At 30.7% G+C, this 17,984-nt stretch overlaps 2 protein-coding genes across 2 annotated transcripts; both read left to right on the top strand.

The window, feature by feature from the left end:
* Window positions 1-1,629: 1,629 nt before the first annotated feature.
* LOC142162107 (uncharacterized) lies at window positions 1,630-2,528 on the top strand. The gene is made up of 2 exons (XM_075218418.1): window positions 1,630-2,021; window positions 2,111-2,528. Exons 1-2 carry the CDS (start codon window positions 1,630-1,632, stop codon window positions 2,526-2,528), a joined length of 810 nt encoding a protein of 269 aa, XP_075074519.1.
* Window positions 2,529-11,247: 8,719 nt separating this feature from the next.
* Window positions 11,248-12,577, top strand: LOC142182698 (protein FANTASTIC FOUR 1-like). The gene has a single exon (XM_075257244.1). The coding sequence runs from the start codon at window positions 11,399-11,401 to the stop codon at window positions 12,398-12,400; it is 1,002 nt and encodes a 333-aa protein (XP_075113345.1). The 5' UTR covers window positions 11,248-11,398; the 3' UTR covers window positions 12,401-12,577.
* The last annotated feature ends 5,407 nt before the right edge of the window (window positions 12,578-17,984 follow it).

Genomic DNA, 17,984 nt, shown 5'->3' with positions numbered 1-17,984 from the left:
GAAAGTTGTATGAATAAAAAAGTTCTTAACTGAACTTGGTGTGGTTCCTTCAATAGAAGGCACAATTCCATTGTTCTGTGACAACACTGGAGCCATTGCTCAAGCAAAAGAACCAAAATCACACCAAAAATCCAAACACGTTCTGCCAAAAGATCACTTGATACGAGAAATCATTGGACGTGGAGACGTCTAGATTCAAAAGGTTGATGGAAAGGAAAATGCTCCATACCCATTCACTAAAGCTCTTGGTGCAAAGGAGTTTGGCAAGCACAAGTGAAAATTGGGAATGAAGTACAAGAGCGATTGGCTCTAGTGAAAGTGGGAGATTGTTAGGGATATAGTAGACATACCCTAGATCCAATCTCATATTTGATGATTTGAACATATTTTTGTGAACGTTATTTGATATAAAAATATATGGAATTCTTTTGTCATAGTTATTATTAATTATTTGATTAATTTGATAAGGTCCTTGATTAAATTTTGAGATTTGTCATCGTGATAGAAATCATGATAATGAGAGCAAAGTCTCTTACAATTTGATCTAAATTTGTTCTTGATCGTAGGATTATTAATTTGGACATTAGTAATCCGGTTAGATCAATATTTATGTGATTGTCTTTATGGGATAAAGATTAGTTGATCTCATTAACTGAATCACATAGATAGATGATGCATATAGAGATATGATCATTAAACCGACTCATTGGATAATTCCTTGTGGTCAGAATAACATAAATTGGCAAATAGGATATTCTCTTGAAGAATGTGATGTAAGAGTTTCCTCTAACTTGAGATCGTCATAGTAATTGACAAGTTATTTATTGTGCTTTGATACTAGACAACTATGGCCCTAGGGCGATAGTTGAAAGGATATTGGTTACGATTAAATACTTGTAGAATTAGTGATTGGTCAAGATGGAACCTGTCAACTCTTGGTAATGAGTTTAAGCTCCAAATTGTCATGAATTATAAACGACCAAATTAAGACCTTGGTCAGGGCAATTAAATGATAGAAGAAAAGAGTTTCTTAGGTCATTCAATGGTTGATTAAATTTGATGTGAACACATAGTTGGTCGCCTATTAGGATTTGACAGTTAAACCATATCCTAGGGCGATCCAGAGCTAAAGGACAGAAGGATACACTATATTATTCTTCTACGGATTCTTGATAGTAAATTGTATACTTCATGTTATCCGGTCGTTAAGGAGTATTGCTAGACGTCACCCTTGATTAGTATATCGATTATGATCAATTTACTACCGGCTTAGTATTGAACCTATGGGGTCGCACACTAACGAGTATTCTGATCTTTGCTAAAGGATTAGTTACTTTATTATTTGATAATTAAATTAGTCAAATAGAGTTTTTAATCCAAATAAAATATTATTATATTCTTTGCTAGCATAGAGGATTTAATATTGCTAACAAATACCTTGGAGTACCACTCAGTACTAAGAGGATATCCTTGATTCAATGTGAGCCATTACTGGAGAAAATATTAGGCAGGATCACCTCATGGACTTCAAAGTTTTTATCTTATGCAGAGAGGTTGCAATTGATCAAAACAGTACTGTTCTCTATACAAATCTACTGGCCACAGATTTTTGTTATCCCTAACAAGATAATGAAAAAGATAGAAACAATCTGCAAAACCTTCCTATGGACTGGAGGAACATATGCTTCAAAAAGAGCTTTGTTATCATGGGACAAAGTGTGCCCCCCGAAGACAGCAGGTGGATTCCATGTACTAGACATACAAATATGGAACAAAGCTGCAATTTGCAAGCTATTATGGAATCTGTGTAGGAAGAAGGACAAGTTATGGGTTCGTTGGATCCATCTATATTACGGGAAGAAGCAAGAAGTATGGGATATCAAACCAAGGAATGCATCATGGATAGTTCAGAAAATAATTAAAGCAAAGAGGTATATAGAAGTAGTAGGAGTCAGCATGAAGGAAGTGGCAGAATGGAACTACTTCTCTATCAAGAAGTGCTATAATGGCATGCGAGGGCAGTATCAAAAAGTATCATGGAGGAGATTAATGTGCAATAATCTAGGGGCTCTAAAGTAGTTTTTGTATTGAATTTAGCTATACAAAACAGGCTCCTTACAAGAAGCAGACTACACGCATGGGGGGTTGCAGAAGAAGTAAACTGTCCTTTGTGCAATGAAGTAGAAGAGACTATAGATCATCTGTTGTTTAAGTGCCGAATTGCTGGAGGTATATGGAACAAGTTGCTACAGTGGCATGGAATAACAAGAACTTCGATGGAAGGGCAAAGGGAGATACAATGGGCTGAAGGCAAAGCAACTGGAAATAATGCACATGCTCAAGTTTATAGACTGACTTTGGCGTGTGCAATGTACCACATATGGAATGAAAGGAACATAAGAGTATTTCAAGAACAGCAGAAAACAGTGGAAGTGATAGTGAGTCAAATTGTACAAGAAATAACAATTAGAGGATCAAAGAATATCAAGACAGAGAAGAGAATAGCAGAAATAGATTATTATATGTAGTTGGAGATAGAAGAACTGTAGTAGAGGATGAGGAACTGGGAATGTCCAGTTTCAGTTATGACATTATACATATTTGCTATTGGTAAATAAAATCATTTAATTACCAAAAAAATATTACGAACAAATTCATGTTTTCTATTTGGAATAGAAAACTAAATTATATCTCTTGAAAATATATATGTGATATATATTTAGTACAATTAATTGATAATTGCTTATATATTTTACATAATATTAATGATGACTAACTTATTAGATCCAATTTAGAATTGGACTAACTTTAGACCAGGACGTGTCGGCAATTCCTTTTTGGAATGAATTCGGTTTTGAAGAAGGAAAATTATATAAAGTTAAATTTTAGAAATTAAACTTGTACTCCAAAAGGAAAATCAATGCCTTAACCATTATTTTAACAAAATAGGAAAACCGTTCCTATTTGATGATATAAAAAAGGTGTTAGGCTGCCGAAAACGAGAGAGGGTATTATTCCGGAAAAGGAAAAACTTTTCCTGTCACATTAATTCTTGAGAAAGAAAAAAATACTTTGTGATAGTGAGAGTGCAATACAAAGCCAAGAGAGAAAATACAATTACAAGAAAAATGTTTCTTGTTCTTCTAACATTGAGTTGAGATTTTTGAGAAAAATTTCAACACAATATTTCGTTCAATTTATTCGCGGGTTTCGTTGATCAAAGAGTTGATAGCAAGGATCGGTCTCGGTGTGGATATGCATAGAGTCTTCGCACTATCGAAGAAAATTTTGAAATAAGACTTTCTTCACCAGGTAATCTTTGATATGTAAATAAATTTTAAATACGAAAAGATCTGTCTAAAATTGTTATTGTCTTCCACTGCGTGTTACGAACATCTATATGCAATCATTCGTCCTTATACCTAATTCTACCTTTAAAATTTCGCAAGAACACTAAATATACACCTTTTGTTTAGTTAGACTTCTTAATCCAAATATAACGAGCTGGAAAATGAGTCAACCTTCAAACTATGAAATATCCAGGGAAGTATTTCGTATTATTTAGATGATATTTATCATAAATAAACTTTTCTATATTTTTGGAAGAATTTTCAGTATGTACAAAAGCAATTTCTAGTACATAAGTTAAATTAATTAAAATATTGCTCGATTCTTCTGTATTTGACCCGGAAATCTATTTGGTTGCATCATATGTATAATCTCAAAATTTCTTACCTTAATTCGTTGACCATGAAATATTTTTTAAATTTGAATAATAGCAACAATGATAACAGGAGTTTGAAATTAATGTATTGCTAAGTCGCCGTTCAACATTTCTGGTATGTTTAAGAATACATGAGCTGATGTCATGGACTATTGTGGACAACTTAAGACAGATAAGAGACATAGTTCATAAAATACAGGAATATTACGTAGCAATACATCCAACCTACACAATATTCCAGATTACAGGATAGTGACATTGAGAGTGTTTATCGCCAATTCCGCATAAAATAATTATCTTTGGATTCCAAATGGATTTTATTTTCTCATGCATTACATAGTAAATATAATTGCAAAAACGCATTTCACAACACTTCTTCAAGTATAAATCTAATCAATGATTTAATTATGGAAGCGAGAACAAATTCGTTTTAGAACCCTGACTCTATTTCGAGTTATCCTAGTGGAAGACCTAATAAAGGTGAAAACGTTCCCTGTCAAAATTCTTTTATTCTTCGAAATTGATCAAAGACATCTAGTTAAAAGTAGATGGATTCTACCATCCCACTATAATCCTTGAGGGTGAAGACGCATGGATCAATATGTGAATGTGTTAGGCCAAAAGTATGGGGCGTAGGTTCTACATACCTTTTATTTTTTAATATCTGAAAACAAAAAGTTAGGGAAAAGACATTAATTATTGTAATTACGTGGATTCTACACACCTTGGACTTTATTATTCTTATAAGTTGGATGTTAATTTCATTTCAGTTAAAATTAGCAAAAGCATCCTTTTAATTATGCACTCAAATTAAGTACGTACAAACAGTGCGAAGTTAGATTATCACTAACTACATAATATATTTTTTTAGCGACCCTTAAACAAAGGCGACTTCGCCCTTACAGTGCAAATAAAACAAGGAAAAAATGAATTTAAAGAAAACCCTAGTTTACTTGGGAAATTAGAAAGGATCTAAACACAACACTGCTCGAGCTAGTAAGGTGAATATGAGAGCTAACTCATAGCGATTGGCAAAGCTCATATAACAGCTATCACGTGCACAGTGTGATGTTACAAACTTTGCCTAAAATTAAAAACTACAGCATATATCAGATTTAATAACATTCAATATTATTGTGACTTTTAGATTTAGCTATAAAATTCTCTCATGTAACCCATAATATATACGTATCTTCATGTAAATTAAAATTCTTTGCCATTAACAAATAGTTAAAGCCTTAGTCAAATCCTGATCACACCAGGGCTAGGTGGTTTTTCTTACGAATAAAAAGTAGGTACGTAGAAAAAGTTTTAAGGAACAGAAAGAAGAGAAAGGGTACAAAAAAGGATAGCAGAATAATAATATGAGATTCTTGAAATCAACAGTGCAAGGAATAGTAAGTATGTGATGCAATGATGCTAATGAGTTATGCCAGCTGCATTATTATGCCTTTCTCCATAGATCTCCTACACCTCTATTTTCTTTTTAATCCATACATGTGAAATTATACAAAAAGAGTTAAAAGGGTTTTTCTGGTGTGTGAATCTCAATTCTTTTTCTTTTTTGCTCTAATTGAAATGAGCTTTCAAATTGGAGGTAGGGTTGCTTTTTGTCGAATTATTTTAGGGTAGGTCATCTCTGTTGTAAAGTCCACTCACACCACATGGGAGGAAGGGAATTAATGGGCTACGTGGCCATTTATAATATTGAAATTAAGAAAGTGTCTTTTTAAATTTTTTATGTGTAAAAGATAATTTTTTTATGTAAAAGTAAATTTTGCATGTAAAAAAAATAGAATCATAAAACTAAAAATAAGTTTATAAAGACAAGAAAAAAAAGTAACTGAGGATTAAAAGTTAGGCAAAATACCTTAAATCATCCCTAAACTTGCCACGTGGATTTTTCTGTCTATGTAGCATTTTTTTAAAAATAATATTTTTTTTTACCTTTTTAAGAATATTACTTTTTAGATAATTTTTTTCGAATACAATTTATAATAAAACGTGGATAAAACTACATTATTTAGGCTAGACATTTTTATTTGGCAAAAAATAATAAAGTTTTAGTTAATATTTTTTTTGAATTTGACCTAAAAATAAAGATTTATACAATTGAAATAAATAGTCAATGCATCTAAAAAGTTATAAAAAATACATAGTTTGAAATTAATTATTTTGGCTATAATTTTTTATATAGCTCTAAATTACGGTGCTCTAGTTTTTTATTTTATTTTACAGATTTTACCTAAAAAAGTAAAAATACATAGTTAAAATAAATAGTCATTGTATCAAAAGAAGAAATAAAAAAAGTGTACAATTACAAAAAATTACAAGTGCAATTGTACACTCTTTTTATTTCTTCTTTTGATGCAATAACTATTTATTTCAACTATCTATTTTTATAACTTTTTAGATGCTTTGACTAGTTATTTCAATTATATAAATTTTTATTTTTAGGTCAAATTCAAAAAAAAAATTAACTAAAACTTTATTATTTTTGGCCAAATAAAAATATTTAGCCTAAATAATGTAATTATATCCAAGTTTTTTTATAAATTTTATTCGAAAAAAATTATCTAAAACAGTAATATTCTTAAAAGGTAAAAAAATATTTTATTTTTAAAAAAAATACCACAGACAGAAAAATCCACGTGGCAGATGAGTGCACCTATACTTTTTGTCACATCAGCGTCTAGGGGGTAATGGCTCTCAAAAGGCCAAATTGAGGGGTAATTAAAACTGAGCATAATTAGAAGCGGGGTGATTTAAAGTATTTTGCCTAAAAGTTATAATGGGGTTCCATTTGAATACCAAATTAGAGAGAACAGAACTTTTTGCTCTTTTTAAGAATATTACTTTTTAGATAATTTTTTTCGAATACAATTTATAATAAAACGTGGATAGAACTACATTATTTAGGCTAGACATTTTTATTTGGCAAAAAATAATAAAGTTTTAGTTATTATTTTTTTTTGAATTTGACCTAAAAATAAAGATTTATACAATTGAAATAAATAGTCAATGCATCTAAAAAGTTATAAAAAAAACATAGTTTGAAATTAATTATTTTGGCTATAATTTTTTATATAGCTCTAAATTACGGTGCTCTAGTTTTTTATTTTATTTTACAGATTTTACCTAAAAAAGTAAAAATACACAGTTAAAATAAATAGTCATTGTATCAAAAGAAGAAATAAAAAAAGTGTACAATTACAAAAAATTACAAGTGCAATTGTACACTCTTTTTATTTCTTCTTTTGATGCAATAACTATTTATTTCAACTATCTATTTTTATAACTTTTTAGATGCTTTGACTAGTTATTTCAATTATATAAATTTTTATTTTTAGGTCAAATTCAAAAAAAAAATTAACTAAAACTTTATTATTTTTGGCCAAATAAAAATATTTAGCCTAAATAATGTAATTATATCCAAGTTTTTTTATAAATTTTATTCGAAAAAAATTATTTAAAACAGTAATATTCTTAAAAGGTAAAAAAATATTTTATTTTTAAAAAAAATACCACAGACAGAAAAATCCACGTGGCAGATGAGTGCACCTACACTTTTTGTCACATCAGCGTCTAGGGGGTAATGGCTCTCAAAAGGCCAAATTGAGGGGTAATTAAAACTGAGCATAATTAGAAGCGGGGTGATTTAAAGTATTTTGCCTAAAAGTTATAATGGGGTTCCATTTGAATACCAAATTAGAGAGAACAGAACTTTTTGCTCTTTTTAAGAATATTACTTTTTAGATAATTTTTTTCGAATACAATTTATAATAAAACGTGGATAGAACTACATTATTTAGGCTAGACATTTTTATTTGGCAAAAAATAATAAAGTTTTAGTTAATATTTTTTTTGAATTTGACCTAAAAATAAAGATTTATACAATTGAAATAAATAGTCAATGCATCTAAAAAGTTATAAAAAATACATAGTTTGAAATTAATTATTTTGGCTATAAACTTTTATATAGCTCTAAATTACGGTGCTCTAGTTTTTTATTTTATTTTACAGATTTTACCTAAAAAAGTAAAAATACACAGTTAAAATAAATAGTCATTGTATCAAAAGAAGAAATAAAAAAAGTGTACAATTACAAAAAATTACAAGTGCAATTGTACACTCTTTTTATTTCTTCTTTTGATGCAATAACTATTTATTTCAACTATCTATTTTTATAACTTTTTAGATGCTTTGACTAGTTATTTCAATTATATAAATTTTTATTTTTAGGTCAAATTCAAAAAAAAAATTAACTAAAACTTTATTATTTTTGGCCAAATAAAAATATTTAGCCTAAATAATGTAATTATATCCAAGTTTTTTTATAAATTTTATTCGAAAAAAATTATCTAAAACAGTAATATTCTTAAAAGGTAAAAAAATATTTTATTTTTAAAAAAAATACCACAGACAGAAAAATTCACGTGGCAGATGAGTGCACATACACTTTTTGTCACATCAGCGTCTAGGGGGTAATGACTCTCAAAAGGCCAAATTGAGGGGTAATTAAAACTGAGCATAATTAGAAGCGGTGTGATTTAAAGTATTTTGCCTAAAAGTTATAATGGGGTTCCATTTGAATACCAAATTAGAGAGAACAGAACTTTTTGCTCTTAATGACCATAGTCCGTAGGTAAACAAACATCTAGCCGACAAACCAAAAAGGGATGGCTTAGTGGAAGATGATCTCATTTAACATTCTTTTTATGTCTCTCGTATTGAGGTAAAACTTTTTTTTACCCTAATATTTACATCATATCAATAAATATAAAGTATATTTAATTATAATTAAGCAATATATATTCTCATTCTACTTTATAAAAAGGGCTAAAACGGTTCTCACCTATTGATTGGGTATAAAAGTGCTCTTCATTTGCCTATTAAGCTAAAAATGCACCTATCATTTTCTTTCAGATCAAAAATGCCCAAAAAAACTAATTGGCCGTTAAAACAAAACGAAGAAGGCCAAAATCGCCCCTGATCTATTGAAAGTGGTTATAAATCCGTTAAGTACATATAAAAATGTAACCTACCCATAAATTTGGATTTTATGGCTAGTTGGATCTTTGGAAATTGGTAAGTCATTATAAATTGATATGTGATTAACAAATGGCCTTTTTAACCAAATCAGATAGATCAAAGGCAGTTTTGATCCGGGAAAACTCTTTTATTATTTCTTTATACTTTTAAGGGTCATGCGGACTAAATTATCCCGGATTATAATTCCTAGATTAATTGATGTCATTTGAGAGATGTGATAAAATAATACCAGGTTTGATAGGATATCCAGGATTAAGTATGAGACTAAGTTTATATTATATTTGGTTTATTGTATAGATTTGTTCCAGGATAAATTTATACTATCAATCAAGCATAGTATAAATTTAGTACCACATTTTATCCTGTCTTATACCGCGTGCCAAACAACTCCTTAGTTTTTCAATCTACCTAATCGTCCGTACAGTTAGGTAACGTGGTCACTAATTACCATACTAAACTAAGCGTTGCCTGGTTAACCGACAGCAACAACGGGAAACACCATGACTATGTTGTCAATTCAATGTCGATTGAATTATTTAGTTAAAAAAAAAATTTATTCAGGTAGTTTCGGAGTATAATTTTACCTAAACATGCAAAGTGAGTTAAGAATTTTTGCTAAATCTGGAATATCTTTCTAATAACACCAAAGATTACTAAATGCGATAATCTTAGGCATTTAATAAATATATTGTGCTTGAAGAAAAAGCGACGTGTGCGTGGAAATGAGGAATAAAATTTAGTTGGACTTCCTTTTTGAGCCGCAAGAATAGTATAGACGGCTAAATTTAGAAAAAAAGATTAAATTTTCGGTTTTTACTATGAAAAAAAATCATATTATACCATATGAAACTAACAGCTAGATTTAACCTTTTGATACGATTAACGATCAGTGGCAGAGTACGTTTGATACTGTTAGTGTTTCAAATATTGGTTGAAGAAATGAACTATTCGATCGTATTCTTACATGGTTTTGGATAATCCTCAGTTAATGGTGAGCTAATATTAATTTAGGTTGAATCATACTCGAAATTTATTTTCTTAATTAAGATGGTATTGGAGTCCGACTAATTCTTATTTATTTAATTAGAAAATTGTACATGCATGTTGAGATCTGAATGAATTGTTGTCTCTGTCTATCATCCTAAAGATACTTTAAAAGGTCCTTTTTAATTATCTAGGTAAAAGCTGCAAGCAAAATGAAGTATGAAATAGCAAGAACAAAGAAATTAAATTTTATGTTGCAGCAGATTTGCTAGGCTTACTGTGGAAGTCGCACATAACAGTTAAATTTCGACACTGGAAACGAAGAAAATATCGAAAAAGATGCTAAAGCCTGAAGCAATTATTGAGTATTATTTTGAGATTTGTTGAATCAAATAACCCTACACTATATTATAGTACTCAATATATAAACTAAGTGAAAAAATTTCATCAAATCAACAAAAAGTCCAAAAACACGGTTTGACTAGCATATGACGTAAACTAGCTACCTTTTATATTTTGCTTGATTTATGATGTTTCTTGGCTTTCTGCTGTATTCTGTTTCATATTTTTATCATCTCTTAGATTCAATCATGCAAACTGAAGGGGATATTTGGTCAATGAACACATGCGTAGAGCAATGAACGATGTACACTTCACTTCCAAGAAATTTCAAAAGCTGCGGGGCTGTGATCGATGTTTCCAGAGCCGCAGATTTAAGAATTAACCAGTACGTCTTGAATTTCAATTTTTCAGGATAAAAATATTCCGAGTTATCCTAAAGTTAAAATTTTTAGTTTAAAATTTCAGGACAAAATAAATATTGATTAATCTCTAAATAGCATTCTCGAGAATGGTTATCTGTGTACTTGCCGCATAATCTTCAGACATGAAACGTAGATTTTGACTCTAAATAAGTATGAAACCTACATGAAGGAATAGTCCTTCTTCTTAATTCTATTTATTTATTTTAAGAAAATGTAAAGTCAAAATTGTACAAGGGGTGCTGTCTTTTTCAAAAAATATACGGGAGAATCCTTTGTTTTCTGGCTATTTGTAGCTTTCTTTAGGATATACGGGAAAATTACAAATGAATTTTGGTTTTATTTAAGGAGCAAATGATAAAATTGACGTGTCCTTGTTAAAATAACATAAATATATACGCACTTGGAAACATCCTCATGAATTTTCATTTTCTTCCTTTTTGGTACTATATGTAGCACATAATATCGGAAATAGGAAATACTACATAGGAATATTTTAATTTCATTCATTTGTGATTGTTTATTCTTTGTTCTTTCTCTTGTTTTTGACATCAATATATATACTAGTTGTACAATTCAAGTGGTGCAAAAAATATATATATACATACTAGTTGTACAATTCAAGTGGTGCAAAAAAGCACATGCCCCCACACCCCCAACATCCCCACCCCCTCTCCCCTGTCTGTGGAACTTTTTGAGCACTACAAATTCACATCGACCCCTTCACTTATCCTTCATTCAATCTCCTATCTTCTCCTTCACTTCTTCCCTCTCCCTTTGAAAAACCAAAGAACAAAAAAAAAAAACATATATACAACTCCATCTATAGCTGTCTCCTATTCAAGATTAATTCTTGATCATTTTTCATCCATCTAACATGTCAACCATAGTATATCAAGGTACTCTGCAGTCATGTTTTGAATCCCAAATCATTGAAACAACTACCTTAAAGCTCAAGGTGCCAACCCCATCTACTATAGAATTTGGTAGAGGACCTTTTTTGATAGAAAACAATACAGAAAATCTTAAAGAAAAATGCCAAAACAAGCCCTCCTCTACAACAACTACTACTAGTAATCTTGATTTGGGTGGTGGTTGGAGTTCTATTCAAACTCTTTCCAACATTTCTAAAGAAGAAGGCAGCATTTATGTGCACCCTTTATCCAAACGATCTTCATATTCATCTCGACTTAGTGCAAAAAGCCTTGAATTATGCACTGAAAGTCTTGGAAGTGAAACTGGAAGTTGTGATATCATGGACAGCAGCATTTTCTCCTCCTCATTTTCTTATTCAACAATTGAAAATTCACCATCTTCAACAGCAAAAGTTGACCATAAGAATATGGCAGCTGAGTCATCGTCATCATCATCATCCACGTGGTCAAGAAACTGTAATAATAAAAGTCGTAGTAAGAAGAAGAATTCTTGCACCAAATTTCCACCTCCTTTGACAACAATAAGGGGTTCGAATTCTCTACAATTTAGACCCCACCGCGAAGATGGTAGGTTGATAATTAAAGCTGTTGAATCCCCACTTACACATAATTATCTTCAAGCTGAAAGAAGCAATGGCCGACTTAGGCTCTGCTTTTACAAAGATGGAATTTCCAATTTTGAAGAAAATGAAGTAACTGAAAATGACATGTTTGAAAAAGAAGAAGAAATGGAGGAAGAAAAATTAGAAGAAGAGGAAGAGAAAGAAGAAGAAAGTGACGTGTACAATAATGTAAAATGGGATATAGATGGAAATAATTTTGAAGTTGAGGGTGAAATGGGAATGGAGAAATGTCAAAGCTGGCTAAGTAGGTGCAAGGAAGGTGGCCAAGGCAACAAGGTTTTTTGTGATTGGAGGAAACCCTTATGGGTGGCTACTTCCTAATTATAAGTTTTATTTTGGATCACTTAATTATAGTTTTTGACATTTCCATATGAATATATTCATATGGTTTTGTTTTCCTTGTCCTTTTACTACCTGCGTTGGTTACCTTTTTTCTTCTTCTAAATCTAACGTTTCCGCGAAAGAGGACCATTCATTAATGGTTCTGACTGTATAAAACTTTGTCTTGCGCACTTATTAATTTGAATTTTCTCTGACTTTGTTAGAGGGGGACGAAAATTAATGATTATTATTAGAATATTAAGATGGCAAAAAGCTTAATCAACATCTCAAGTCCAGTGAAACACTCAAGTATCGATCACTTATGCTCATGAAAATGGTTGGCGATAGTCTTTTTTTCTTTCTTAAAGAAAGTATTATTATTGTTTGAAGAGCCAAACAAATTTTTACTCATCATTTTATATCAAATATTAATTTTAAGTATAACAATTATAAAAATTATGAAGTACAATATTTTACTTAAATTTATAAATAGTTCAACTTTTGCACATTATACTCCACAATGTTTTATTCAAGAGAGGAAATAATAAAGATGCCTTTTGGTTGGTCGTTATTATGGTTATTTGAACATGGCCTCTCAAAAGTTTCACAAACTCCTATAAAGTTATCTTGTCATCCTTATTTAATAAAGTAAAACATAAATAAATAAATAAATAAATAAAATACTAGAGATAACCAATGGTTGGCTGTACAATTGTGAAGGTCACAAGAATGAGACAAGAATGATTACGTTAGATTGCTTAAATTAGAAGGGCCTTAATTTAGGTGCACATGGCCCGCTTCACTTATTTTGATACATCATTACACTTTACGTGATTATAATCATAGTTATGAAATTTTTCCACAATGATGGGGTTTTAGGTTACGGTGGTTGATTTTCAATTTTTAAAAAATAATGTTATTTTTTTGTTTCTTAAATTCCTAGAAGAAAAAGAAAAAAAATTAATGAGAGTGGCAGAATCAGAATTTGAAATTTATTGGTTTAAGATTTTAGCCCTTTTAAGTTTTTAAATTCTAAATTGATAATTTTTACATATTAAATGAATTTCTTAAGACAAATATATAATTTGAACGAAAGTAATTGTATTCGATCGAATCATATCTCATACACTAGCTCCAGCTCCAGCCTTCAGTGTAGGTACATATTTGTATTAGGGGTGTGTACAAACCGAACCGAAAAACCGCACAAACCGAAAAATCAAACCAAACCGATTAAAAAACCCGATTATGTTTGGTTTGATTTGATTTGATATTGAGTAAACAAATTCGAACAAAATCGTCATATAAATATATCATTTTTATATATACTTTTAAGATTTTATATAGAATTTTCTTTAAAAAATGTCTAGAAATATTTGGGATTCTCTTACGAGATATAATATTTAATAAAATAAGAAGTGCTTCATATTTATTAACCTTAAATACTGGCTTATATGATCACTTTCTTATCAAGTATGACTGAAATGTGTCAATCTCTTTGTTCTTCCATATTCATGTGTCAAGATCTATTAAATTCTTATATCTTTTTCGAATTTGAAGTGGTTATTATTATTTAAGTATCATATTGATTTTTATGTTTAATTACTAAATTCGATTAACCTTGAAAGTGTATATCAACGAAAATTATTGTCAGACGACTAAAAAACTAACTAGCATGTGTTACTAAGTAAATTCACCCATAAGAAAATTTAATAGATAATATGCTTGTTAATTTTTTAAATTTTTACTAAATATATATTTACTTATAAAAAAATTAACAAAATAAGATTGAAATAATATTTAAGTAACAAAAAATCAAAAAGGCCGAAAACTCCGCTAAAATTGAACCAATCCTAACCGATATAATTCATTTGATTTGGTTTTGATAAAAACCGTACCAACTTGATCCATGTGCACCCCTAATTTATATCTTAAGCATGGGTGAAAAAACAATATTATGTTAAGAAGAGAAGCAATGATCATATGCATGTTAAGAAAAAGCATATTTGTTGCGGCGGAATATAATGGATAGTTGATTAAGGTAAAAACTTACTTGTACCGGCATAATGAATAATAGAAGATAATCTTTATATTCTAGAGTTGGAACACAATATACCCTTTTACTTTTTACATGCACGAGTATGAGTAAAGTTTTGAATTAAAATTCTTCACAAACCTTGAATTCAATTCTCCAAGTAAGAATATGGGACAACTAGTAGATCTTAAATTTTCATCAATTTGCGAAGGAAAAACTTATCCACATTATGGGTTACTTATAGCCCGTTTGGCCAAGCTATGAAAATCAACTTATTTTGAAAAGTGTTTTTCTTAAAAATACTTTTGGTGAGAAGCAATTTATGTTTGACTAATTAATTTGAAAAATACTTTTGAGTAGCAATTAGTGTTTGACTAAGCTTTTAAAACTACTTCTAAATGTATTTTTCTCAAATTATTTTTCAAAAAAGTGTTTTTGGAGAGAAACTACTTTTTTCTGATTCATCTTTAGCTTCTCCTCAAAAACCTTTTTTTTTTAAAAAAAACTTGACCAAACACTTCAACTTTGAAAAAAAAGAACTTTTTTTTGGAAAAAAAAAATAGTGCTTTTAGAATTGGAGGCCAAACAAGCTATTAATTTCCTTCAATTCAAAAACTACGAAAATAATAATTTTAAACTCCTTATCCTTTATCTTGTAGAAGAAATTCTATTAAATTAGGAGATCATTTTGTGGAAGATTCCGCGCGTCTTATACTATAAGATCAACTAAAGATTTACTGTAAATGGTGAAGTCAGAATTTTCACTAAGGGCTGTTAAAATATTAAAAAGTAAACACCAAACAAATAAGGGGATTCAACATATATATATATATATATATTATCAACCTACGTAATTTGAGTTCCGGATGAAGGGGCGGAACACTCGTCAGACAAAGGTGGCTCCACCATACTTCTTACCGCCCGCGGTATTTATACCAACCAATGAATGTACGACATATATATGCCTTTTGTGCTACATTTATGTCTTAACTAGTATTATAGCCCGTTTGGCCAAGCTGCAAAAATCAACTTATTTTGAGAAGTGCTTTTTTTCAAAAGTGTTTGTCTCAAAAGTACTTTTGGTGAGAAGCAGTTTGTGTTTGGCTAATTAGTTTGAAAAGCACTTCTGAGCAGCAATTACTGTTTGGCCAAGCTTTAAAAAACTGCTTTTGAGTGTATTTTTCTCAAAAGTGCTTTTGAAGAGAAGCTACTTTTTTCCGTTTCTCCAAAACTGTTTCTGCTTCTCCTCAAAAGCACTTTTTTTTTACTTTCAAAAGCTTGGCCAAACACCTCAATTTTTGGCCAAAAATGCTTTTGGCCAAAAAAAGCACTTTTGGCCAAAATGAAGCTTGGCCAAACAGGCTATTAGTACCCGCGCGGATGCGCGGACACTAATCAAGTCAAATATTTAAGTTATTTGGATTTTATGTAAATAATATCAAAATTTACACTTTCTCAGTAAATATAGATAATATCATTGGATATTATCTATTTTCTTTTTTTTGATATCATTCTGGCCGATGTTATTGGATCCTAAAAATAATCAAGAAGCAAAATAATAACTTATATTTATGGAAAAACAATCAAATGTTGAGACAATGAATTACTCTTTGGATAAGACTTAATTCTTTTACTACTTTAATTCTTATTTGGTGTGTTGATATCTCTTAAAAAATATTTCTTTCTTAAAATTTCAGTTTGTAAAACATTATTTTTCAATAATAATTATTTTTATAATAATGTAATTGAAAATATTATTCTTAATTCAAAACTCATTTAGTTGGCTATCTAAAAATATAAAAAATTCTTTAGCTAGTGAAATTCTTTTGCTCCATTTTGATATTTGACATTAACCATGTTAAATATCTGAGTTATTTGAATTATAAGTAAATAACCTTAACATTTAAACCTTCTAAATAATTATAGATCATTGTCAGATATTAATTAAAAAATACTACATGAAAAAAGACTAACATTTTCTCAATTCTTATAGTGATAGTTTTATTTTTGCACTATTCTCATAGATGTCATTGGAACCTAAAAATAGCCACATAGTGTCACACCCCTTTTTTAAAACCTCACTAACCCTCTTAAAAATATTAAAAGAGATTTGTAAAGCTCAAAAGGGTTTTCCATTAGAAAGCGACAAAAATTTGTTCAAAAGGAATTAAATCAGAGTCGCCACCTTACTTTGATTTCGGTGTGCCAGGTCACCGTTTTTTTTAAAAAAATAATAATTTTTCCATTTTAAACATTTTAGACTCTAAAATCTAGTCTACACCATAGGTTCGTGTAAGGGGGTTCATTTGACTCGGGCAGAAGGTGTTAGGCACTCCCCAAGTTCCGTGAAAGTCACGGTTGCGTACTCGATCTAGTTAGCTTTTAAAGTATTCAATTGAGGTAGAAAACACAAAAAAAGGAAAATAAACACACAAGAGGCTCCAGGTCGTCCCCCACCGAAGTAAAGGAAAAATAAAAATAAAAATACTATAAGTTTCTACTTTTGGCCTCCCTTTACATTCAGTTCGGGGCGTACGGCTGAAAATAAATATATACAAATCCCTCGGGGCATTTTTCGGATAAATTTAACTAAGGGAACGACCTCTCGCCTCGAAACTAACAAAATCCTAAGGTTTGCCTACCCGAGTGTTGTCGGCCTAAGCATGCTACTAGCAATAGCAAAATGATGATATAAAAGTAAAATTGGTATTGAATCCAGTTCACACGTGTAAATTGTAACCAAAGCTCAAACGCGTTTAAACCCCAATTAACCAGATTCTTATCCCGTCCAATACCACCCCACACGACCCATATTCCTTTATCATTCCATTTGAAATCACTTACTGGTTCATTAGGATTATTTGCTCTCTCACGCGTTAACATATATACACAAAAATAAGAATTCAACAATGTTCAAATTTGAAAATTCAGTCCAAACAGATTTAAAAAATAAGAATCAGTCATCAACTAATAGCAAGATCTCAAAACAACACCAAGAAAAGCAAATGACGGGTTCATAAGTCAGAGAGATAAGAGGGAACCTCGGCTTTTTGAATATGAAAATGTTCTAAGACAGGAAACTTTCGAGCGAGCTACAGATTAGGCATCTGGACCGAAATCACAAACTCGAACAAACCCGTTAACCAAAAACCACGCCGGAAAACTCGACCTCGACGACTCGAACGGCAAACTCACTCAAACTCCCCTTTTGTTATATAGTTTTTTTTGTTCTGCTCGTTTCTGTCCCTTGTATGTGTGTGTGTGTGTTCGCAGGTTTCAATGGTAGAGGTCTACGACTTCCGAGTTTGCTAGTTCTCTGCTGGAGCTCGCTTTTTCGACGAACTACTAGAGGAGGAAGATGAAGAGAACAGCAACAGCAGGGTAAAGGGCAGCTGAAGGATGGTCGTTTATGGGTTGGTTTCCAGCGAGTTGGTAAAGGGGGGTGGCAAGACGTCCGGCGACTTGGGGTGGGGTGTGTGAAGGAGACGAAGATGGGTCTGTTCAGCCGCAGCTTTTTGGCCTTCGGTCTACTTTTTGGTTTTCTCGTTTTTT

The sequence above is a fragment of the Nicotiana tabacum genome, chromosome 7 (genome assembly GCF_000715075.1).
Source record: "Nicotiana tabacum cultivar K326 chromosome 7, ASM71507v2, whole genome shotgun sequence".
NCBI classification, from domain to species: Eukaryota; Viridiplantae; Streptophyta; class Magnoliopsida; order Solanales; family Solanaceae; genus Nicotiana; species Nicotiana tabacum.
The sequence above is the reverse complement of the archived record's forward strand: the minus strand, read 5'-3'. Positions and strand labels throughout refer to the sequence as shown.

Coding starts and splice junctions, on each gene's coding strand:
- LOC142162107 (XM_075218418.1), top strand. CDS start 1,630: ATGAAAAAGATAGAAACAATCTGCAAAACCTTCCTATGGACTGGAGGA. Junction 2,022..2,110: donor TATAATGGCATGCGAGGGCA/GTATCAAAAAGT, acceptor TATACAAAACAG/GCTCCTTACAAGAAGCAGAC.
- LOC142182698 (XM_075257244.1), top strand. CDS start 11,399: ATGTCAACCATAGTATATCAAGGTACTCTGCAGTCATGTTTTGAATCC.